Source organism: Malus sylvestris, chromosome 8, assembly GCF_916048215.2.
Source record: "Malus sylvestris chromosome 8, drMalSylv7.2, whole genome shotgun sequence".
In the NCBI taxonomy this organism is placed as follows: Eukaryota; Viridiplantae; Streptophyta; class Magnoliopsida; order Rosales; family Rosaceae; genus Malus; species Malus sylvestris.
The window spans coordinates 8,065,511-8,091,308 of record NC_062267.1 but is presented as its reverse complement, the minus strand read 5'-3'; the positions used below and the strand labels follow the sequence as shown (position 1 = coordinate 8,091,308).

At 38.4% G+C, this 25,798-nt stretch overlaps 2 protein-coding genes across 3 annotated transcripts; both read left to right on the top strand.

Annotated features, from left to right (window-relative positions):
- The first annotated feature begins 551 nt into the window (after positions 1 to 551).
- LOC126633126 (protein TIC 22, chloroplastic) lies at positions 552 to 20,619 on the top strand. Of its 2 annotated transcripts, none has more exons than XM_050303686.1 (9): positions 552 to 949; positions 18,125 to 18,184; positions 18,550 to 18,624; positions 19,010 to 19,057; positions 19,424 to 19,483; positions 19,586 to 19,657; positions 19,845 to 19,880; positions 19,972 to 20,113; positions 20,200 to 20,619. In XM_050303686.1, exons 1-8 carry the CDS (start codon positions 554 to 556, stop codon positions 20,062 to 20,064), a joined length of 840 nt encoding a protein of 279 aa, XP_050159643.1. In that variant the 5' UTR covers positions 552 to 553; the 3' UTR covers positions 20,065 to 20,113; positions 20,200 to 20,619. The 2 variants fall into 2 exon arrangements, with proteins under 2 accessions (XP_050159643.1, XP_050159642.1); XM_050303685.1 differs by lacking the exon at positions 552 to 949 and adding an exon at positions 17,437 to 17,881.
- A 1,689-nt stretch (positions 20,620 to 22,308) lies between these two features.
- LOC126633125 (UDP-glucuronate:xylan alpha-glucuronosyltransferase 2-like) lies at positions 22,309 to 25,477 on the top strand. Its single transcript, XM_050303684.1, has 3 exons — positions 22,309 to 22,852; positions 23,158 to 23,803; positions 24,288 to 25,477. The coding sequence occupies exons 1-3, from the start codon at positions 22,652 to 22,654 to the stop codon at positions 25,229 to 25,231; spliced, it is 1,791 nt and encodes a 596-aa protein (XP_050159641.1). The 5' UTR covers positions 22,309 to 22,651; the 3' UTR covers positions 25,232 to 25,477.
- Positions 25,478 to 25,798: the final 321 nt, after the last annotated feature.

Genomic DNA, 25,798 nt, shown 5'->3' with positions numbered 1-25,798 from the left:
GATCTTCTTGCAGATCCCTATCTTTGCAGTTTTGTCAAAGGTTTGAAAGCTTAGAGAGAGAGAGAGAGAGAGAATACAAAAGTGAATCGATACTACAACAAGTTTGAACAAGGTAGCAGAGCTATTACAAAGGTTAGAAGAAAAGAGTATCCCGCGGGGGATAAAGGCTGGTCCCGAATGGGATGAAGGCTTGGCTGACTACAGCTTCGTTTGGAAGGCAAATCTGGCTTTGAGCAGAGTTTTGGCTTGCATTTGTTTGTTTGTTTGAGTGTCCTTGTTCCTGTCTTCTCTTCCTCATTTTATAGACGACTCGGTTTGGCTCCCTATAGCAACGGCTTTGCCCGAATGCGGTCTGAGGGTGATGACTCATCAGTTTTATTACATGTAATGCCACCATAAAGTACTTTTTGGGCTGTGCAGTCTGATCAGTCTACACCACTTGGTCCTTGGGTAGGTAGGCAAGTGGCCCTTTTCCTGCTCCCTAAGTTTCATCCGGACCTTCTGTTGGGCCGACTCCACCCTTGGGCCTAAAGTTCAGTTTTAACCCAAACAGATGGAGTCCCCAAAGCCCTACCCGCGCTCAAACCCTCTGCTATCGCTCTCCACCTTCATACACCAGCACTGCCTCTGCCTCGGCGCCGAGCTCTCCACCCGCCTCGAAGACACCAAGCGGCTAGTCGGAACCATAGCAGGCAACTTCGCGCCGGCGGCGACCAGGCGCATGCGTTCGGCGCCGGTTTCTCCTCCCTTCGCGTGGCTGGCTCAGAGCAATCACGCTCTGGCCGCTACCCTCAGCTCTGACCACGTGGCGAAGAGCCTGGCCGGGACGGCCGTATATACGGTTAGCAATTCGAACAATGAGTTCGTGCTCATCTCTGATCCCAATGAGGCCAAGTCCATTGGATTGCTTTGCTTTCGGCACGAAGAGGCCGAAGCATTCCTCGCTCAAGTTAGTATCTTTAACTTTTTTTGGAGGGAAGGATTAGTAGGATTACTAATTAGTTGCATTTAGAGATTAATTGGATGAAGGAATTAGTTGCATTTGGGTCATTGATTGGTACTTTAACAATACCAATGGTTGTTGGAAGCAATAATGATGAAGCTCAAGTGGGTGTTTCAGTTGGTAGGGGGAGGGGTGGAGCAGCTTTATCTCGGAATGGACTTGGGTACAGGGACTATTCATGCTGAATGAAGAAGAGAGTACCCTTTGTTTTTTTTTTGCTTTGAAAAGTTCCACAAACACCAACTTTTTCAATTATGTGTTATACGATGCTTGAAGAAATCTCACCTCAGCAGCCTCAAAGTGCACTGAAAGTTCGCAGTTGGAAACTAACATTTTTCTTTCACCTTGTCTGGTTGCAACTCCTTATCAACAGCTAATGTTGCATAGACGATAGAAGCATTTTCCTCGGACCGAAAAAAACTTGTTTTTCACTATAAAAGTGATAGGTTTTAGCCTAAATGAACATAAGATAAACAAGGAGTGATGGTGGAGTTTAATTATAGTGTGTGAGTTTATTGATAAATTTTAGTTTTATTATTAATTTCATCTGGTACTTGATGATAATTATGCAATAGGGTAAAAAAAATAATTAACATCTAAAATTTAAGTTGAGAGTAAAAAAAGGTTACATGGGTTTACATAAAATTTCCTAAATTTCTCTCACTATGCAATGTGAGCTCATGATTGTTTTTGTTTTTTTTTTTGTAGGTAATTGGGAGAAAAATGTTATTTTCACTGAGAAGAAAAAAGGCAATTGGTAATAATCCGTTCATTGGGAGAAAAAGGTTATTTTGACCGAGAAGGAAAAAAGAGTTCGCATGCGGTTATACTAGATACACCAACTACTTTTTCTTTTTTCGGATATGATAATATGATAATGGAGCCATGTATTATGATTGTGTGTACCAAAACAGGAAAGAATTTATTCACATGGATCAAAAGTTTTTTTTGAGGATAATGCCTTTGTCTCTCTATGGAGAGAACTTACTTGTCTCCCTACTTATGATTAATAAACTTTTATCATCTGAACATCATTAATATGAACTATTCATTCTTTTTATCATTATCTAAAGATCATATCAACAAAAAAATATTCAATTTGGAGATCCATTAGTCCTCCTTACATGTTAAACTAATCAACGGTTTTGAAGCACATATCATCCTCATGATGAACCATCAATTTGTTTATGCATATGAATAACTAAAAGATCTCCAAAGTAAATAATTTTTTAAGAAATGATCTTTAGATGATAGTAATAATTATAATATTCGGATAAGAAATATTCGTTAATTGTAAGTGGGAATACAAGTGAGTTCCCCAATAGAGGGACACAAGCATTATTATTATTATTTTTTTAATTTTCATTATCGAAAGGAAACTTTTAAAGAAATTGAATTTTTTTAACATAATTGGTGTAAATAAACATGGCGTATGAAGTGCTTTTTGTTTTTCTTTTCTTAAGAAATGGATTGAATTATGGGTGCAGTGAGTATTTATTTATATAAAAAAGACATTGCACTAGAATTCGAGTTAGTAATCAAGTCGAGCTAGGGTTATGTGGACTAAAAATTATGGTGGATTAGCTAGTGGTATTCCGACTTCTCAGTCGGCAACGATGTTGAGCGTTTATGGCGCCGTTCCTTGTGACGGTGCTGCTGGTCCCCAGTAATATGGCTCAGGTGCTGCTATTGTTCTTCTTAGGCGTACAAGTCTCTCAAAGAAAAGGTTTCTTGTTTAATTTTTTTATATTACATAAGCATTACATACATAAGAGGGGCAACACAAGATCGCCTCCTTCCTTCGCTACAAGCCTGCAACTACTAATAACCCAGTACGTACTATAATTAATTTAGCGTATACCCACATTCTAGGGCATAGTTGACAAGGTCTTTGATCTCCTCTTTAGAAATGAGCCCGTCACTGTTGGCATCTGCATGACTCAAAGCTCTCCTCGCCCTGAAACCGCCCCAACGCGACCCGAGCTCCCTGAACGCTGCCTTCAGCTCCTCTTTTGACAGCATGCCATCGCCGTCCTTGTCAAAACTATTGAAGAGATCCACCACCTGCTCCCTAGTCCGTGGAACTCTGGCTGGCTTCTTATAACAGTCGTACCTACCCATGATACTATATAGATATATATAGTGATCTTGAAATTTTCTTCTGTGTTGTGTTCCACACACTACAAGGAAACTAAAAGGCTTGCCGTGAATTGATGAGTAACTCGAACTACATTTATATAGGGGTGCACCTGGCCGCCTGGCCCTGTGGATAATAATATTATAAGGCCTAATCGGATAAATGGTCCCCGTGGTCATGAGGTATTCGGATGATAGCCCATGTGGTAAAAAAATTCGGATTTAAACCCCTGTGGTCTAAATCTGTTAGGATTTATGCCCTTCTGTTAAATAATGCTGACGTGGCTGCCAAATGTCTGCCACGTGGCTAAAATAATAATTTTTTATTTTTTTTTTAAAAAACCTGAATTTTTACAAAAAAAAAACAAAAAAAAACAAACCAGATCTGCAAGAAGAAGAAGAAGAAGGAAAAGGGAGAGGGAGGAGGGTCGCGCGGGGAGAGGGCTCCGGCGAGGGGGGGAGCAGGTCTCCGGCGGGAAGAAGAAGAAGAAGAAGAAGGAAGAGGGAGAGGGAGGAGTCGCGCAGGGAAGGGAGGAGTCGCGCAGGGAGAGGGAGGAGTCGCGCGGCCGGCGGGAAGAAGAAGAAGAAGGAAGAAGGAGAGGGAGGAGGGTCGCGCGGGGAGAGGGCACCGGTGGGGGGAGCTGGTCTCCGGCGGGAAGAAGAAGAAGAAGAAGTCCGGCGGGGGGGGGGAACGGGCGGAGGGCGGGGGAGCTTCTGGGTTTTTTTTTTTTTTTTTTTTTTTTTGTTTTGGTAAAAATTCAGGTTTTAAAAAAATAATTAAAAATTATTATTTTTGCCACGTGGCAGACATTTGGCAGCCACGTGGCATATATGTGGCAGCCACGTCAACATTATTTAACAAAAGGGCATAAATCCTAACAGACTTAGACCACAGGGGTTTAAATCCTAACAGACTTAGACCACAGGGGTTTAAATCGAAATTTTTTTACCACAGGGGCTATCATCCGAATACCTTATGACCACGGGGACCATTTATCCGATTAGGCCATATTATAATGCAATCAGAGGTCTTGTAGAATTATCAATAAACAATCCATCTCAACGAAATATCAAGCTTCCAAACCCTATTATTAATTCTTGTTTGGATTGGACTTGGACTGTTTATCCTCCCATCACATGTCCTTCTCATGTTCTTTTATATTTTGTGATCACGGTTAAATCACGTTAATATTTTATATTAATTTTTTTATAAAAATAATAAAATAAAAAGTAATACAAATATAAAATGTTGACACGATTTAACCATAATCACATAATATAAAAAGATACGAAGAAGGTATAGGATGAGAATGGCAGACAAGTTTGTATTAACTGTATTGTGCGTAAAGGCAAAGCATGGAACTTTGTAGCTAGGTGACTGTGTATAGATGCTTATTTGACCGGGGTCAAAGGGAGCATCTCCACAGCAAAACTTTTGTTTAAAAATATTGTCATTTATTGTCCAATTTGACACTTTTATGCTATTTAAAAAAAAAATTTACTTTTGTTGTAAACATTCCTAGAATATGTGTGATTGTGTAAATCCTAAATTATATTTGATTCTAGTTATCCTTTCCTATTACAACTTGTATTACTTGGAGGAGAAGGAATATCTTCTCTCCCTTTACTACTATAAATAAAGGCACAATTTAGGAGGGATAACAACACATACGTTCCCCTACAATTCTACAAACACACATCTCTCTCCTTTCTCTCTCTGCCGCCGGCCCTAGTCTCTCTGTCAGATAAAAATAGACTACAACACGTTATCAGCACGCTCCTACCGCTGGGCTTAGGAATATGACGTTGGAGATTTTTTTCTGCATCAAACCAGTTCATCCATATCATCACGCAATCAGGTTCTTTCCAAACAACGGCTTTTAACTCGATATTTTGCAAGCCCTGATAGCATGAACATTCACCATGATGCATGACTCAACTTTACGTTTAACGTATTTTAGATTCTACATAAATTGTGTATGCTTCATCACCAAAATTGCTACAATTATGTGAATTTGATATTTGTGAACTGAATCTTACATATGTACATGCATTGAAACTATTATTTGCATATGCATCAACGTAAATATGTGATTCATTAGAATTATACATGCATATAATATAATTGCATTAAAATTTTTTTTTGCGATTGGGGAATTAGGGTTCTTTGAACCCGTGTTTTTCCCGAGCCGAGAACCAATCCTGGAGACACGGCTCCAGGCCCAACACCCAGACCCGACGCCTAGCAGGTGTCGCCACCCTTGAAATCGTCAACCAACATGGCCTGCAGCCATGCCCAGTTACCCCCGACGACCTGTAGTCGTCCCTGACGAATTTTTTGTCTGCAAATTCGATTTTTTTTTAAATTACAATCGAATTTCTAGGGTTTTGACAATGAATATAGAGATTTTTTAAATCTCCGTTCACCCCCATGGTCACCATGACTCAAATCGAGTCTTCCACAAAACCCCGACTAACGCCAGAAGCGCCAGGTCCGGTGTTCTCCTCCGGCGACACACACCCAGCACTCGCTGGGGTGTTTGATCCCAAAAACCTGAGCCCCAGTGGGCTCCTGTCCCTCAGCCTACATCAGCGCCCTTTTGGGCTTGCTGCTGCTCTGCGATGTCACGGCCCAGCCCATGCCGAAAGAAAAAAAAACAATTTTTTTTTTCTGGGCTCGCTTGCAGCGGCCCAGCCCGACAAGAAATTTTTTTTTTTGGTGCTGCACACAGCAGCCCATTCCCCTTATCCATGTCTCCCCGTGAGCTCCATGAGCCACCTGTGGGCTTTGCCTATGTTTTTAGGCCCCGAAGACTACATAAATTAATTCAATTATCATTATACAATATTTTTGCATACAATATTTGTTGCATATTTGTTTGCATATATATTTGTGTTTGCCTGCAGGAATATATGAACCTGAAGTTCATAATTACTTTGAAACACGAAGTTTCTTATAAACATGCCTTGTTTGAAAACCTGAAGTTTTCACTTAAACATATCACCCATGAAACCCGAAGTTTTTCATGCGAAATTAAACCAATACATGTCTATTAGAATCTGTATGTTCTATTCCTATGTGAATGGATTGATTTATTTTGGATATTAAGTTTTTTTGAATAAATGAAATTATTTGAATTGAGACTTGTTTTTATAAACTTTTATGCATGTGACCGATTCAAATTAATTTTTCATTCTAGGTATGACTAGTGGGAAAGTTAGTTGTCTGGCAGATAGTGCAACCACGCATACTGTTTTGCGTGAACGCATCTATTTCACTAACTTCGTACCTAAGAATGCACCTCTGACAACCCTCTCAGGCCCATCCAACCTGATCGAAGGATACGGTAAGGCACGTATAATGTTGTCCAATGGTACAATCTTAACCATCGCTGAGGCACTCTACTCTCCACGTTCCGAAAGAACGTTACTAAGTTTCAAGGACATTAGAGATAACCATTACCACGCTGAAACCCACGTAGAAAACGGAGTTGAATTTATGTGCGTAACTTCCTACGAATATGGCGAGAAGCGTATTCTAGAGAAGATGGAGTGTAACCCGAGTGGTCTGTATACTACGACCATACACCCCATAGAATGCCACTATGTGGCCGGCCCTACCATAGGGACCGCGCACGAAATTACACTTTGGCATGATCGTTTGGGACATCCTAGACGAATAGCGATGTGCCGTATCCTCAAAACTTCACACGGGCATCCACTAACCCGAAGCTTAGGTTCGATCCATGAAATTGCATGTCAAACATGTTCTATGGGAAAGCTTATTACTAAGCCTTCTTATGACAAGATTCGTTCGAATCCTCCCATTTTTCTACAACGAATTCAGGGTGACATTTGTGGATCGATTCAACCTCCCTGCGGACCATTTAGATATTTTATGGTTTTGGTTGACGCTTTTACACATTGGTCACACGTGTGCTTGTTGTCCACAAGGAACGCTGCATTCTCCAAACTGTTGGCTCAGGTTATCAAGCTCAGGGTTCACCACCCTGATTATCCGATCAAATCTATTCGATTAGATAATGCTGGAGAATTCACATCTAAAACTTTTGATGACAATTGTATGTCGGTTGGGGTTGAAGTTGAACATCCTGTACCCCATGTTCACACCCAGAACGGCCTGGCAGAGGCTTTCATTAAGCGTTTACAAATGATTGCTCGATCGTTGGTCATACGTACCAAGCTCCCGATCGCTGCTTGGGGCCATGCAATATTGCATGCAGCAAAGTTGGTCCGCCTGAGGCCTGTTGCGACACAACCATTTAATGCCCTTCAGTTGGTCACCGGATGCGAACCCGACATATCGCATCTGCGCGTTTTTTGTTGTGCGGTCTATGTGCCGATCTCGCCGCCCTTACGCACAAAAATGGGGCCTCAGCGAAGGATGGGAATCTATGTCGGATATGATTCTCCTTCGATTATTCGTTACTTAGAACCTTTGACAGGCGATCTATTTACCGCTCGTTTCGCGGATTGTCACTTCTATGAGACAATCTTCCCGTCGTTAGGGGGAGAGAAGAACGTCAACGTTCCTAATAAATGACGCGAATTATCGTGGATGACTCTCACTTTATCTCATTTAGATCCCCGCACCGCTCAGTCTGAAGCTGAAGTGCAGCACATATTAGATCTCCAGAGCATAGCTCAGAACATGCCAGATGCTTTCACCGATCTAGCGCGCATGACAAGATCACATATTCCAGCTGCGAATATGCCTGCAAAGATAGATGTACCAAATGTACGACAGACTACCCTCCTGGAAGCCCGGGACGCCAATTCTGGTGATCCACGTACATTAGCGGCTAGCCAATCCTCTGCCCCTACACAAAAGCGTGGCAGACCCCTTGGTTCAAAGGATTCACACCCCCGGAAGAGGAAAACCATGGCACAAGGTCCCAAAGAGTCTACCGTGAATCCGACTATCGCTTACTCATTTAACCTCTAGATTATGGAAGCGTCCTTGAAGAGACGAATCCTCCTCCCGAGAATCGTGAGATTTCGGTCTATTATGCTAGCTTAGATGATGTGTGGTGTAGAAATGAGATGATTGTCGACGATGCATTAGCATTTGCAGTAGCTACTGAGATCATGTTGAGCGATGACATTGAACCGCGTTCCGTTGATGAATGTCGACGTAGAGCTGATTGGTCAAACTGGAAACAAGCAATCCAAGTCGAACTTGATTCACTTGCGAAACGTAAGGTGTTTGGACCTGTAGTTCCTACTCCTCCACATGTGAAGCCTGTTGGCTACAAGTGGGTTTTCGTTCGGAAGCATAATGAGAAGAACGAAATTGTGCGTTACAAAGCTCGTCTTGTAGCACAAGGTTTCTCACAACGCCCCGGGATTGACTATGACGAAACTTACTCACCCGTTATGGATGTGATTACTTTTCGATACCTTATCAGTTTGGTAGTTTCCGAAAAACTGGATATGCAGCTGATGGACGTAGTAACCGCGTATCTCTATGGGGATCTTGATACGGAAATTTATATGAAAGTTCCCGAATGACTTACATTGACTGGTTCAAATATTTCCAAACCCCGGAACATGCTCTCAATTCGGCTGAGGCGTTCACTATACGGTTTGAAACAATCCGGAAGAATGTGGTATAACCGTCTGAGTGAGTATTTGACTAGTCAGGGATATGTGAACAGTGAACTATGCCCTTATGTGTTAATTAAGAAGTCACATTCCGGATTTGCGATTGTTGCAGTATATGTCGATGACATAAATCTCATCGGAACTCCTGAAGAACTCGCGAGAACTGCTTCACACCTGAAGTCGAAATTTGAGATGAAAGATCTAGGTAAGACTCGATATTGTCTCGGTCTTGAGATAGAGCATTGTTCGGATGGAATCTTAGTACATCAATCGAACTACACCCAGAAGGTGCTGCGCCGTTTTAATGAGGATAAAGCGAAGTCTTCGAGTACTCCTATGGTCGTTCGTACACTAGATGCAAAGCGAGATCCCTTCCATCCGAAGGAGGATGATGAAGAGATTCTGGAACCTAAAGTTCCTTATCTAAATGCGATAGGCGCTTTATTGTACTTAGCTCAATGCACTAGACCCGACATCTCATTCGCTGTTAATCTTTTGGCAAGATACAACAATGCACCAACACGCAGACACTGGACTGGCGTGAAAGACATCTTCCGTTACCTTAAGGGTACTACGGATTTGGGCCTGTTCTATCCCTATGAATCCTCGAGTGATGCCGCACCCTATGCTCATCGGGTTGATTCTCGCCTTGTTGGTTATGCCGACGCTGGATACTTATCTGATCCGCACAAGGCGCGTTCTCAAACGGGTTATGTCTTTACCGTTGGAGGCACCGCAATATCTTGGAGGTCAACTAAACAGACCTTAGTTGCCACTTCGTCTAACCATGCTGAAATTCTCGCCTTACATGAAGCAACTCGGGAATGCTTTTGGTTGAGAGCAGTAATGGGCCATATTCGAAGCTCCCGTGATCTTCATGCCGCCATTAATGCCCCGACGACGATTTTTGAAGACAACGCAGCTTGCATCGAACAGCTCAAGAAGGGTTACATCAAAGGAGACAACACCAAGCATATTGCGCCGAAGTTCTTCTTTACACATCAACAAAAAGAGCATCAGAAGATTGAAGTCACGCAAATCCGATCACAAGACAATCTGGTCGACCTCTTCACCAAATCACTACTGAAGGCGACGTTTCAGAAGCTTGTTCATGGAATTGGTATGCGTAAACTTTCTGAGTTGTAACTTTGCTATTTCTCTTTGGAATTATGTCAAACTCAGGGGGAGTATCTTCTGGATACTTGCTTGATCTTAATGTACTCTTTTTCCCTACGATTAGGAGCATTTTTCCACTGGGTTTTTGCTACCTAACTAGGTTTTAACGAGGCACCCACCTTGGGCTGGTCATATCCCTGATGACGTCCTGTAGACGTTTCTTTTGACTTTGCATTTCTCACGCATTTTTCCTTAGACTATGGATTTTGTCCCTACTCGGGTTTTTGCCATAGCCTTAGGGTTTTTTAGTGAGACTTACTACTTATGCAAGTTCCTCCCTCATTGAGAATAAGCGTTGTTCCTTGGAATCAATGCCGACGAGTCGACTTCCTCAACTTCCTCAACTTCTGCATGATGCTGAATCTACCTTAAGTATTTGCACACTCAAGAGGGAGTGTTGTAAACATTCCTAGAATAAGTGTGATTGTGTAAATCCTAAATTAGATTTGATTCTAGTTATCCTTTCCTATTACAACTTGTATTATTTGGAGGAGAAGGAATATCTTCTCTCCCTTTACTACTATAAATAAAGGCACAATGTAGGAGGGATAACAACACACATTCCCCTACAATTCTACAAACACACATCGCTCTCCTCTCTCTCTATGCCGCCGGCCCTAGTCTCTTTGTCAGATAAAAATAGACTACAACAACTTTAACTCACTTTTCAACAAACTTTTTAAGATTTATCTTTTACTGTAAAATAAATCTTAGCTTTATCTTACCTTATGAAGGCCAAATTTTATTTCTAAATTCTTTACTAAACAATATTTTCAAATAAAATATGTGACATGATCGAATTTGCTAACTTGAAGAAGTAGCATTTGATCTTTTGAACATACAAGGTCAGTTGTTATTTCTTTAATTTACTAATTGGTGTCAAAGATGCATTTTTTTCTAGATGACATAACAAATCTAACTTTGCTACTTAGCTAATTGTTACCTTTCTTGGAGATGCTCATATTTATTACTAGAAGTGATAAAAGTTTATTACAGTAGAAATTCTTACCAATATGGAATTATTCGCAAAGAGTGATTGAAGGGAATACTAATCAACTTTAGGGTTTATGAAGCCTCTTGATATGGCTTAAAGGAAATTTTTTATTAGTAATATTGTAGATGATCACCAAACAATCTCCAAAGTTGTACGCATTAATTAATGGATCATCATACTTCCTCAACCTCAGCAAGAAGAAAAGTCTTTATTCTGGATATGGTGTTTTTGTTATTAATATATTGTAGATGATCACCAAACAATCCCCAAAGTTGTATGCATTAATTTATGGACCGTACTTTCCTCAATCTCAGCAAACAGGAAAGTCCTTAGGACAAGGATTGTCTGCCCTCCTAGTTGTGGTGCCCTTCAATGCCCTCCTATTTTGTGCGGTCACGGTTAAGCCACGTCAATATTTTATATTTTTATTGTTTTTTGTCTTATTATCTCATTAAAAAATTAATATAAAATATTGACGTGGCTTAACCGTGACCGCACAAAATAGGAGGGCATGGAAGGGCACCACAACTAGGAGGGCAGACAATCCTTATCCAAGTCCTTATTCTGCGTATTATATTTGTACGGTAAAATATTGTCACATTAGAGAAGAATGAGGACATTCTTCTTTATTAAAAACTAACATTTTGTCACAAACTTATACATATTATATTTGTATGGTAAAATATTATCACATTAGAGAAGAATGAGGATTTTCCTCTTTATTAAAAACTAACCTCTGGTCACAAACTTGCGTGTGGCATTTTGTTCCTTTACATACTATTATTATTTATTTATAATTTTATTCTTTTTAGTTTTGCTTTTAAATATTTTTTTATATTTTTATTTTAAAAAGTTAAAGAAAAAAGAGTGCCCACTATGTGAGTAGTTTTATTGTGTTAGTTTGGATTTTTTTTTTTATATATCTTGGAACCATTGGATGGAAGGACTCTTAATAGCATGGGGACGTGCATAGAATTTTTACAAAATGCTTGTATTATTTTTGGTAGGTTAATATTAAGATTTTTGTCACTAATACTATAGTCTAGTAGTATTCCTCTTCACTTGTGAGTAAGAGGTTTTAAGTTCAATTCACGCCAAAGATGAATTCGAACCAAACTATTATGGATAGCCCAATATGAGGCTAGCCCACTCCTCCATCCCTTATACTGTAAATAATATCGTATGTACTAAAAAAATATTAAAATTTTTATTATCATCATTATTATTACAAACGATGTTATTATTGCTATAAGATATATATAGAGGAAGGGAAGAGTCTGAACTCACGATAGAGTATGTTAAAGAATATGGCCTTATCAACTAAGACAATCCATCACTTAGGTTCGATTCTCATTAAAAATGAATTTCAACCACATTATTACTAGTCCATTGTGAGATTAAGCTCATCACCTCCGAATTAGTGTAAATAATATCGTTTGTTCAAAAAAATAAAAAATAGTTTTGAGGTCTCAATCCTAGAAAAGTACTCTAGGGATACGCCGAGGTGAAATTCTCAATACAAACAAGAAGCAAACTAGGGGACATGTAGATTGTAATAGTGGTGTCCTTATTAAGAATAAAGGGAAACATAGCATTACCTCAAAAGATCTCACATCGAATAAAAGTGAAGGATTGGTATGCATGAACTTTTGGGTATCGTTTGAAGAAATGTGAGATTTCACCATAAAACAAATTGGTAATATACGGAGTAGTTCAATCTTTATAAGCCCTTGCATGGTTTGGTCCCTTACCTATGTGGAACTTTGACCTCACATTCTCATACGCCCCTCACGTGTGACATATTTTTAAGTCTAACAAGTGGACAACATAAATAGGTGACGTGGAACACATCTAGCCGTTAGGCTTCACATGTTAGTCAACCTGATACTATGAAGAAAGTTGAGATTCCACCATAAAATCAATTGGTTATCTGGGGAGTAACCCAACTTCTTATAAGCCCTTGCAAGATTCTCCTATCACTAATATGAAACTTTTTTATTTTCACATTCTCACATCTTTCACTTACAATTTGGTTTGTGAGGACAAGTGTTACTCAAAAAATATTTTAGTTTATTTAGCATTAAAATTTGATTCCTTGATCTACACCACACCATGGCATCGATAATTTTCTCAAAATATGTATTTTTTTTTTCATGACTCAACATCAAAAGTGAGATGTCTTTAACGTTATGGGCATCATATGGACGAGTAGACAACGATTACCACTACTTCAGATGCCAAATGGATAAAAAGTATGGATATGAAACGAAATAATCTACAACCCCATCATCCAAATAGTGGATTTTTTCAATTATTTAAGGATAATGCTTGTGTCTCTCTATGAAATGACTTATTTGTCTCCTCACTCCACTTATGATTAACAAGTCTTTACTGTTCAAACAATATAATCGGAATCGTTCGTTCTCTTTATGATCATCTATATATCATATCTGTAAAAATCATTCAATTTGGAGATCGTTTAGTCATCTATATGTTGTAAACCAATCAATGATTTTGATAATAAGTAGTATCCTCATGATGAACCGTTTATTTGTTTTATACATATGAATGACTAAAAAATTTCTAAATTGAATAATTTTTGTAGATATGATTTTTAAATGATAATAAAAAGGATGAACAGTCTCGATTATAATATTCGTACGGTAAAAATTCAGTAATCGTCAATGGGAGGAAACACGCATTATCCATTATCTAATATACAATCTTATAAAAGAAATATTAATATGTCGATCATAACTTTATGATAAAAATGATGATAACAATCTAATCAAGTGGTAGTTAATACCTTTATCTGTTAATTGTGGATGGATAGGTCGGTTTTGACTTACATAAGGGAAGATATATAATAATTTTATGTAACGTGTTTGATATCTAATTATAACTAATTATAGGCCAACGGTAAAAGTATGAAAGTAAATATGTAACCCTCAGCCTTGTTCAGGTGCCAAAATGGCATAGTGGGATCCAACTGAGTTACATAACTCAAATAGTCTCTGGAACCCAATAGACTTATTTCACCGTTCACGTTTTGGTGCCCAAAACTGATCATTAGAAACTGCCTGTTGCCTTTCAAAAAAAAAAAAAAAAAAGAAACTGCCTGTTAAGCAACACTAGCTTGTGGTGTTCTGATTTGGTGCCTAAGAATCAATAAACACCTTTAAAAGGTGTCTATGAGGAAATACGATATAGCCACACTTCAAGAACACTGTCCTTTACCAAGATTTCTAGCGGTTAGAGATAAGGAAATAGGGGAATGATTATTCTAAATTTGCATTATTTTAAAGCGAAAACAAAACTAAATAATTAGTAATGTAGTCGTCAATCCTATATGTTTGTCATCTAAACTTCCGTGAATCTTATGAAATATAACTTTGTTTTTTCTAAGCCATAATATTAGTAAGGGTAATGCTAAAGAGACAAAACTTGTAGACAAAGTTTTAGAACTACTAGGGAGACTAAATTTGTAAACTAAATTTTGTAAACCAAATGGTTAATTATTGGATTAACTTAAGTATCAATTAACATGTTTATTTCCTATTGGTAATACATCATCTAGTTTGTAATATGGTTTAAAACTTTAAAATTTGGTCTACCTAGTATTACCCTTAGGCCATCTCCAACCAAAAGGACTAAACATAGCCCCATCCAGATTTATAGCCCTGCAAGAAATGATTTTTAGTTGAAAAAATGTTAGGTCGTATACATGTACCATCTCCAACCAAAGGGACTATGTTACTATGTTACTTCAATAATTTATTAGTTTTAAATTTGTACTTTAAATTTATTGGTTAAGCTAATTAAACTATCGTTGAATATTTTCAAACCTAGCCGTTCAAATTTGAATTAACAGTAGAAGAGATGTGCCCCAAAAATGGCTAATAGGGGGCTATACTTGGCCAGCCCGATGCCTCTTGAGCCAAATAATGGCCTAGTGGGCTTGATAGAATTATAGCTTACCCATTTATTAGACATAAATTTTAGGATAAATCATGCCATTTTTTTAGTTTTTGAACTTTTAGCCCTCCCATTTGGAGATGGCCCTAGAAAAATCAACAAGTCATTTCTTTTTGGAAGAGATTTCCGCATTTGATTATTCCCTCTTGCATCGTCCTCTTTTGTGTGGATTGAATAACTCAAATTTGCAACGTCCCCTTCCTTTAAATTTGGATCATCTTCTTCCCACTATGGGAAGATTTGGATGATTACATAGAACATAATGAATTATGATGTTGTGACATATCCATAGTTGCATTTGGTAGATATTCGATCCAATCCTTCGACTTTATTTTCTTTGTTGGTAGTAGGCCTTAATTATCTTTATCTTTGGGTAAAAGGTTTACCAACCTAGCTAATTAAATTACCATAATTAATTAGCCTTGTTTACTTTTTTCAGCCATTTGTCTCAATCTAAACATATCTCAGACTCTCACCCTTAATGAACAAGTAACGATTCTACAAAAACTGTGAATAAAAATCGATGGTAGCCTAGTAGGTCAAAAAATGCTTACTTGATCAGAATCTCATTCTGTAAAATAAGCATGGATTAGACCTAATTAATCACACTTTAGTCAACAAAAGCATACTTCCCGGAATCTCATTCCGTATTGTACCTAATTTAACTGAAAGCGAGAGTGACCCAACGCCAACAACTTAAATATTAATCAATCTACAAATATATTATAGATACGGTTCCAAGCTTTCACAAAACAAAAGTTCACTATACTATTATGGCGATTAGAAGTCACGTAAAGCATAATACCAATGATGGAGCCATGAATTATTCGGTGGGTGAGTTAAGCTAAAATCATTACTACAAAATTAAATGGTCAATTTTTTTTTGTTGCTTACATAAAGTTATATAATAATAAATCTGAAAGTAATAAATTGAAGTAAGAAATTTGGGGTGCGTTTGTTGCACCGGACTATCTCGGACTGGATTAGCTTCAGGGACTAAGCTGAACTGGCTTAGACTAGACTAAGCTGAACTGATTTAGTGAAGCCTTTGGTGCAGTATCGGACTAAAAAGAAGGATAATAACAAACTACAATATTTTATATTTTTTAATTCATATCTAATAATATTATATTAATTAATTCTATCTTTTTTTTCTTCTAATAATACTCTCCCTCTCTCTGGAAGCCTCCATCCTTTTCTTCCTCGTTCTCTCCATCCCACACTCTCCGTCCCTTTCCTTTTTTTTCTGATTAATTGCCAAAAAAAATTCTGCAAAACGAAGAATCGAGCTTCGTTTTTCTGGTTTTTGTTCATGGGATCATCGGGCTTGTCCACTGGGTCTTCCTCTTCGATTTCTCCTCCTCCGATGCTCTCAACACCCCGAGTTTCCTCTTTTTCCTCTTTCTCCCTCTTAGAGCAAAAAGTACTGGTGCTCATCCCAGTCGCCGTCGACGAAAGCTCATCCTCTCACAGCCAAGCAAAACGAACAAATCATACAATCAACAGAGCCCATGGCGCGATTTGGATTTTGGAGGTGCTGGAATGACTGATGTATGGCTGATGGAGCGACTGGGTTTCAGAGGAACAACGATTTTGTAAAATTTTTTTCTGTTTTTTGTTTCAAATTCTGGGGTTGGATGTTTTGGATTTTTTAATGTGCGAGGCAGTGAGGAAGAAGGAAATGAGAGCGGCGAAGCAAGGAGAGACGACGCGCGGAGCAACTAAGAAGAGAAAGTTACAGAGGAAGCCGTGATTTACGAGGACGCGACGGTGGTCCTGGGATGGTCCGGTGAGGTTGTCGAGCAGGGTGAGCAATTGAGCAAAGTGCTGAGGAGTCGAGCAAAGCAACGATCTTAGCAATCGGTGGCATTTGGGGGGTCTCGCTAAGATTGCCTAGCGAGCCCCGTAGTCCACACGAGTCCCTTTTAGTCCCAACACCTATCAAACATGGGACTGTAGTCCAGTCCATCCTAAGGAGGTGAAACAAACGCCCCCTTGTAGTCTCTTTTTTAGGCTTTGAGCCTTCAAACTTATAAATGAATAAAATAAGGGACCGTGTGTGGTATAGAAGCTTTATTTATTATTAATAAATTTTAGTATTAGTTAAAGTGATGAGTTTATATAATATTTATTAACTCTTTTTTTTTCCTAACGATTCAGACTTTTCATTTGCTAGATGACCTACGACAATTAAAAATAATTAAACAGACCAAATAATTAATATTTTAAAGCTTAAATAACTAAAAATCTCCCTATGCTATAGCCCACCAAAACTTTATACCTGGCTCCGCAGGTGCATAATACAAGAAGTTAAGCTATAACTTTGGAACTAACAAATATTCTTTCTACTTTAAATAAAAATATAGATTTTAACCAAAAAAAAACTACAACTATGGAGTGGGCCACCGAACTGTATGGGCTGGATTGTATTGGGCAACTAATTACAATTCAAACTGGGTTGCAATATTTAGCCCAACAAATGGTTTTTATTTTTTTAAACAAATTGTTTTTTGAAATTTGATTTTATCGAAACAACCATTCTGCGCTACTCGTCAGTCGTCACTCGCACTGAAACGATGGAGTCCCCAAAGCCCTACCCGCGCTCAAACCCTCTGCTATCGTTCTCCACCTTCATACACCAGCGCTGCCTCCGCCTCGGCGCTGAGCTCTCCACCCGCCTCGAAGACACCAAGCGGCTCGCCGGAACCATAGCAGGCAACTTCGCGCCGCCGGCGAGCAGGCGCATGCGCTCGGCGCCGGTTTCTCCTCCCTTCGCGTGGCTGGCTCAGAGTAATCACGCTCTGGCCGCTACCCTCAGCTCTGACCACGTGGCGAAGAGCCTGGCCGGGACGGCCGTATATACGGTTAGCAATTCGAACAATGAGTTCGTGCTCATCTCTGATCCCAATGAGGCCAAGTCCATTGGATTGCTTTGCTTTCGGCACGAAGATGCCGAAGCATTCCTCGCTCAAGTTAGTATCTTTAACTTTTTTTGGAGGGAAAGATTAGTAGGATTACTAATTAGTTGCATTTAGAGATTAATTGGATGGAGGAATTAGTTGCATTTGGGTCATTGATTGGTAATTTAACGCTTTGCTTGATTTTTGACCAAAAAAAGTTGCATTTAGTTAAATTGGGACTGTTGTGAAGTCAGTTATTCGGAATGTGTTATGTGTGTTTGGATTTTCAGCTGGTTTTGTGTTTGAGTGATTCAGGTTCGATCGAGGAGAGAATTACGAAGTGCGGCTAAAGTTGTCCCGATTACTCTTGACCAGGTGACTTGGTAGAAAATGAAAAACAAGTAGCAGATATTTCCATATTATTACATTGCCTGTGAACTTGCAAAGTAATCGTTTTTAGGCTAGAATTTGGTGTCCTGAGTAATTTCAGTAGTTGAAGAAGTGGGGATAAAACATGTGAGTGGCGAAAATTTGAGGAAGGTTCCATCTAGTGGACAGCATAATCTATATGGCCTCACAAAGTTATGGTGGCCATATGACGTGTTTTTCGCTTCCAGTGTAACGAGGGCTATTGCTCTACTTTATAAATTCCCACATTACTGGTTGCCTTAAACTTAGATAATATGTACAATGCTAGATCCATACTACTTAGCGTTCCTCATTTGCTATGTATCTTGTAGGTGTACATGCTGAAGGTTGAAGGAATTGCATTCAGGTTTCTGCCTGACCCAGTTCAAATAAGGAATGCACTTGAGGTTGGTTTCTCTGGTGTTTAGTGTTTTGGTTCATTTTGTATTTGCTTCTTAAGTGAGATGTATTTGTATTTTTTTTTTTCCAATTCTTATGGACTTGTGATATAGTATACAGGACATCTTTCTTTTTTAGAAATTATCTTCAGAAGAAAATCTAGGAATAACTGTCATATATGCTCCATATCGACACTTCCGAATATTAATTTTCTAGACATCCAGTACATAGTGGGAATATGCAGCTTTGATGAAATGGATATTTTGCAACATGTTATACTGTGTTTGATCAGACCTACTGTTTGTCCTTACAATTTGACTGTATGATATGGCTTTACAATTTCATTTCTGAAACAATTAAGAGTGGCTCACTGTCATATATTCTGTGTTGTAGCTCAAATCCGCTGACAGGAGTGCATTTGATGGAGTTCCTGTTTTTCAGGTAGAATACTCTATTTGTTGATTATTAATGGTCTTATTAGATAATTTAGGTTGCAGGAGTACTTCAAAACATGCTAACTTTTGGGTAGGATGGTCCAGGAGATGAACACCTTCAACTTCGTACTGTATTATATGGATGACGGTAGTAATTCAAGCATGAGTAGTGCATTTACGTTGCATATTAACAAAATTTAAGTTTAGTATATTGCCTGACTTTATATGCTCATTTTAAGTGACTAATTTCTGTTCCTAGCTCTAGTGCAATTTCTGGGAATTATCTGGGTGATCCTCGTGCGGTAGAACTTATTGTTGTGCCTGCTTGTGTATTACTATTCCAATTCATTTTATGAGGAATTTGTGTTTACAGTCCGACCTTCTGGTTATGAAGAAGAAAAACAAGCGTTACTGCCCAATATATTTCACCAAGGTAGGTTGAAGGCCTTGAGCCCTTGTTGACGTGTTTCTTTGTCAAATAACTTGCTTTTATGAGATTGATTAGCCATTGTTTAATTTTGTTTCCACGGCGCAGGAAGATATTGAAAAAGAATTGTCAAAGGTATCCAGAGCATCCAGAGGACCAGGGGTTTCTCAACATATAATGGTAATATATAATCTGCCCTCAATACTTCATGTTCTTTAAAATAAAAATGTGGATGTGCAAAAACTTTCATGAGAGTGGTAAAATAGGACCAAAAAAATGTCTCCTCAAGAATGAAATTCTAAATTATAGTCCCGTCCTGTTTTGTTACATTATTGCGTTCTCATCATTTCATTAAATGTTTCAATAGGTTGGCAGTTTGGAAGATGTTTTGAGAAAAATGGAGGTATTTGGTCTTGTTACTGTGAGAATTATATTAATTCGTAGGCTCCTAATCTCTAGTATTTTTTGTTGAAAGAATTTCAATGTTAATGCAGTCAAGTGAAAAGAATTCAGGCTGGGAAGACCTGATTTTCATTCCACCGGGAAAAAGCTATTCGCAGCACATTCAAGATGTGGTGAAACCCTGAAGCATACAAAGCCCATCTTCAACTAACCATACAAGGATTTAAATTAGCAGTGAGTCCCTTGCATGTTTCAGAAGGTTCATATATAAAGCAGGTCAGCCATCCTACTCACGCCTGCCTCTTTCTTTTCCCTTGTAGCTGGTCAATAATGTGCAAGGAAAACCCTAGCTTGATAGAGAACATGGCAGAATGGAACAATCCGAATATGTTTTTGCCCAAGGTCAGTGAATTGCCAACTGTGGACACTAGTGGAAAATCAGTCGAGAAATTTGATATCATTGTTCTCTAGAGAGTGTATCAATGTTTCTGGTATCGTAGAGGGGTTAGAGTATTCAACTATTTAAACACCGTGTTGCTCCCCAAATCCCGTGTAACACATGTTGAAAGGCCACACTAAATTATATGGAAGTGCTATGACAGGAACACTATATTGTGTAGTATCTTGTAAGATGACGTTGTTTCGGGTGGTACTTTAAGGATCACCATAAGTTCCAAATTTTTAAGCCATACCCCATGTATTTTTTTCCTTCCAAAGAAGTAATAATGCAGATTGAGAAATAGTTTGTCGCAAAGAAATGTTAACCACCAAACCCCAAACCAACCAATGTAAGCTTGACTAACCTGCTATTGAAAAACACTACGCGGCAAGAAAATTTTGGAGGCAGGTTTAATTTTATATGAGAATTTGGTGTTGGGGTTTTGTTTGTTTATGTGGATTTGATGATGGGTTGTTGAATTCTTGTGCGGGTTTAGTTTCTGTAAATTGGAATTTTATGTTCAGGAGTGGTTGTGAAGGAAAAGCATGATAAATATGTCCTATTATTTTCTTAATTGAGATTAAATTAATCAATTTTTAATAATATTAAATATATGTACCAACTATTCAATTGTTAGTTGAATTTGGTATAGTGATTGATTGGATTAGAGTTGGTTGGATAATTCACTATGTTTAAAGTATATTCAGGGATAAAATGTAGAAAATTGATTACTGCTGAGGGAAACTTATCACATTCAGTCTGCACAAAATAGTAGGATTATAAGTTTTCTTTCATGTCCAATCCCTCCAAACTGCTTGAAATGAAAATTCATCTCATCATGCATACCTACAGGCATGTTTGGTGTGATGGTTGGAATAGTTTGTGACCAATTAAAATGGATTTGAGTCCAGTTCTTTATTTGTTGTGTCAAAATGTGAGATTGACATTATTGACTTGATGAGTTATGAATCCACAAATAGAGTGAGTTATCTAATCTATTCTTGTACATAAGTTATAAATCGTGTCCCCGACAATTCAATCATATGCATAAGACTCAATTTTACCTTGCCCACCAAACGGCAACGGACCCTCAATTACATAAATTTATCAAATCTAATTCAATTCTTCCAAGGGGGTCTGAGCCATCAGCAAGAAACCACTTTAAAAGTGCTAGAATTCTAACCTTGTGTTAGGACTTATTGTCCAAAAAATAAATTTAGGCACCAAATGAGCTTTAAAACAGTAACACACTCTTGAAAAATTTCCTCAAGGCCCCATCTTTCAGTTGGTCCCAAGTCAAGATGTTAACATTTAATTAAAAAAATAAAGTGTGATGGTTTACCACCCGATAGGTCATGTCCTCTAATCATTTCATGAACCATGATGTACTGATATCTAACCTAAAGCATATTTATAAGTTATAAATCAATTGCATTTTATTAAGAGTGAGAAAATAATGAGAAAAATGATTGTATATTATAAATATAGGTGCAACCTCACAATTTCGTAAGGGGTAAAATCGACATTTCATTGCATGAAAGAAGATGACAGGCCAACCATTTGGTTGTTGAAGATGGAGGGCCGGCTGCTTGCTTGAAGATTTCTGGATCGGATACCTTTGTGTTCACATAAAAGCACCGACATTGCCATTCGTCACCCCTGCCTCACAGTCTATTGCTTTTATTTAACGGGAAGATAAGACAATTTATAAACAAAAAGGGTTATTAAGGAAATATATCTTCCAGGCTTGGTTTTGTTTTCTTCAAAGTTATGGGCAACTGCTTCTAGCGTCAATTCAAACAAACTTAATTGAAATGCACATGTATCGTATTTTATCATATTTATCATATATACTGTTGGCATGTCATGTTATTAAGATTTGACTTTACGATCTTACATTTCGATGTTATTCCATTTATAATCAACAAAACTTGATATAAAGAAAGTTACAATAAAAAAAAAAAGTAGTTTATGAGGGTATTTTAGGAATTCTGGAAGAAGTAATTGTCATTAACAGTAAGTATTAGCATCATGGAACAACTACATGGAAGAAGCAAAGCTCTCTGTGCTCCGAACTTGTTTGTTGTTGTCTGCGACGGGAAGGAAGTCCAAAACAAGGAAGCGACACTTGGCGCTTTTTAAATAGTTTTCTTTTCTTTGAGATTTACTCTAATTTCGCTGTCTTTAGTTCTCTAACCACTGCAGCTAACTTCATGACACGAAACACACATATTTAATAATCCCCCGTGATTAACAAGTGTTTATGTTAATCTAATCTAATCGTAGAGAGAGAGAGAGAGAGAGAGCATATATATGCAGAGAGTCCCGAAAAGATGATGGAAGGATATGCTGGTCTTAAAAAGATGATGAAGGCCACACCTTCTAAAGCTGCTTTGGTGATTCGAATCAACTTGGTTTTTATTGCTTTCTTTTTCATGGTGTATGCTGCCCTTCTTCTCCAGCCATCCTCCTCCATATACTATGAGAATGCAGCTTCTCTTATTAGGTGCTCATTGCTAGAGTGCCATCACAAGGTAAGGTGAGCTTTTTTTTTTTTTTTTTTTTTTTTTTCTTTTTTGTTCTTTTTTTTTTTAACAGGAGATATTCGTGTTACTTTGTTTGCACTGGCTTGTACACAAATGTACACGAGTCCTTTCACAAATGATCTAATGATTCGACCATTTTCTAGTAGTTCACACGATTGCACAAATATTCATCACTTGCGCATTTAGTAATCATCATTTTGGTAGTAATTAACAACTGATTTTGTTCTTTGGTATTTTTATGTATTTGTTTAAACATAAAAAGGATTTTTTTTTTTTTTTTTTTTTGTGAGTAGGTGGACAATGGAGCTAAGATCAAGGAGCCTGTATTGGAGGAGATTAAAGACAATAAATCAAGGCCTAAAGCCAATATGAGCAAGCTAGAGGTGCCAAGCTTTTTGAATGAAACAATGGGAAAAGGGATGAAAATTGGCATGGTAAATATGGATGAGAATGATTTGAGTGAATGGGATAAGCATGGAAAGACCATTCCAATCCGTTTCGATCAGGTTTCAGATAACTTCAAATGGGATGATTTATTTCCTGAGTGGATCGACGAAGAAGAAGAGAGTGACGTCCCAACTTGCCCGGAGATACCGATGCCAGATTTCCAAATTTACGAGAAGATGGACATGGTGGTTGCCAAATTGCCGTGCAAGTATCCAGAAGAAGGGTGGAGGAGGGAGGTGTTTAGGCTCCAAGTTCATCTTATAGCGGCTAATTTGGCAGTGAGGAAAGGAAGGAGGGATTGGAATAGGAAGACAACTAAAGTGGTGTTTTGGAGCACGTGTAGGCCAATGCTCGAAATATTTAGGTGTAAAGATTTGGTGAAACAGGAAGGGGATTGGTGGTTGTTTGAGCCAGATACGGCTAGGTTGCGGCAAAAGGTATCATTGCCAATTGGCACTTGCAATTTGGCTTTGCCTCTATGGGGACAACAAGGTATGCTTTTAAATTCTGCCATAACCTTTGAAATTTAATCGGTCGTACAATTATATGTCTATTTTCTTTTTTCAAATAAATTAATTAATATGTGATTAGAGAAATAACTACATAATTGTACACCACCAACAATTGAGTATAAAGTTAAAAAGAGCTATTACGAGATTTTGAAATATAGTCAAAATTTTGTTAACTTGTTTAACAGAACAAACATAGCGTGGTGTATGCTCATCACCCTAGTTATCACCGTTAGATGAGGTTGAATTTTGAGATTCGTGTAGTAGATAAGCACAAATCTCAATATTCAAACTCATCTAACGGTGATAAATAGGGTGATGAACTTACATTACACTAAATGGTAGTGAGCAAAAATGCACTCGAAAAACTTATGACAAAAGTATAATTAACATTGATAGTAAATGTAGTCCAAATATATTACTAGACGATTATAATTTGTATTAATGAGAATTTAATATTGTTACAGGAATAGATCAAGTGTATGATCTGACAAAAATTCGAAGCACAACAAACAAACCCAAACGAGAAGCCTACGTCACAGTCCTCCACTCCTCCGACATGTACGTTTGTGGCGCTATAACCCTAGCGAGGAGTCTACTCAAAACCGGCACCAAACGCGACCTTGTCCTCCTCCTAGACAACTCCATCTCCGCCCCCAAGCGTGAAGCTCTCTCAGCCGCCGGCTGGAAGCTCCACGTCATTGAACGAATCAGAAACCCTAGAGCTGAAAATGGTACCTACAACGAGTACAACTACAGCAAGTTCCGACTATGGCAGCTCACTGAATATGATAAAATCATCTTTATCGACGCCGACATTATCGTCCTCCGAAACCTCGACCTTCTCTTCCACTTCCCACAAATGTCAGCCACCGGTAACGACGTTTACATCTTCAACTCCGGCATCATGGTCATCGAGCCCTCCAACTGCACATTCCAGTTTTTGATGGACCACCGAAGCGACATTGTTTCTTACAACGGTGGCGATCAGGGCTACCTCAACGAGGTCTTCGTGTGGTGGCACCGGCTGCCGCGGAGGGTGAACTTTTTGAAGAATTTTTGGGCGAACACGACAAGCGAGAGGACGGTTAAGGATGAGCTATTTGGGGCGGACCCACCGAAGCTCTATACAATACATTACTTGGGATGGAAGCCATGGCTTTGTTATAGGGATTATGATTGCAATTGGGATGTGGCGGACCAACTTGTCTACGCTAGTGACGTAGCGCACGAGCGGTGGTGGAGGTTTCACGACGGCATGGAGGAGGGGTTGCAGAAGTTTTGTGGGCTGACGAAGATAAGGAAGAATGATCTGAACTGGGAACGAAGAAAGGCGAGAAAGTTAGGGTTTCCGAATGGGCATTGGAAGATCAAAATCAAAGACCCTAGACAGAAACACGTGGTGGCATAGAAGAATCTGTATGTTATTAATTTTTTTGGATTCATATTAATTTTTCTTGTCATTTTTGTTTTTGTTATAGAAGTATCATAGAAGTCGGTTTCATAATAACCGGACTATATGTACATTATGCATATACTCATGGGATAAGATGTTTTCTTTTTAACTTGTAATTATGTTTTATAAAAACAAGAACGAGATTCCAGCGTGACAATTTCACATAGATGAGATATATAATAATTTATAGCTTTTGGCTTAGAGAGATATGGGTAAACGCTATGGTATGGCATTATATTTGCTAATTGATAAAGACAAGTAAGCGAGCTTAATTGAGGGACACGTTAATTTGTTAGGGAACTAGTGATTTGGAAACGTTAAAACCCGGTGTGTTTTTTTTTTTTTTTGTCAAACAATAGATTTTGTTATATTAGATCTTAGATTAGCCACCGGCGGAGTTTGAACTCACGCCATCATACAAGGGTTCAACACATTTCCACCAATGTGGTTAAACTGTTGTTATTTTAGTGTTTTGTTCTTATAAAACCCGTGCCCATTATTTACTTTTATCAGTTTACTTCG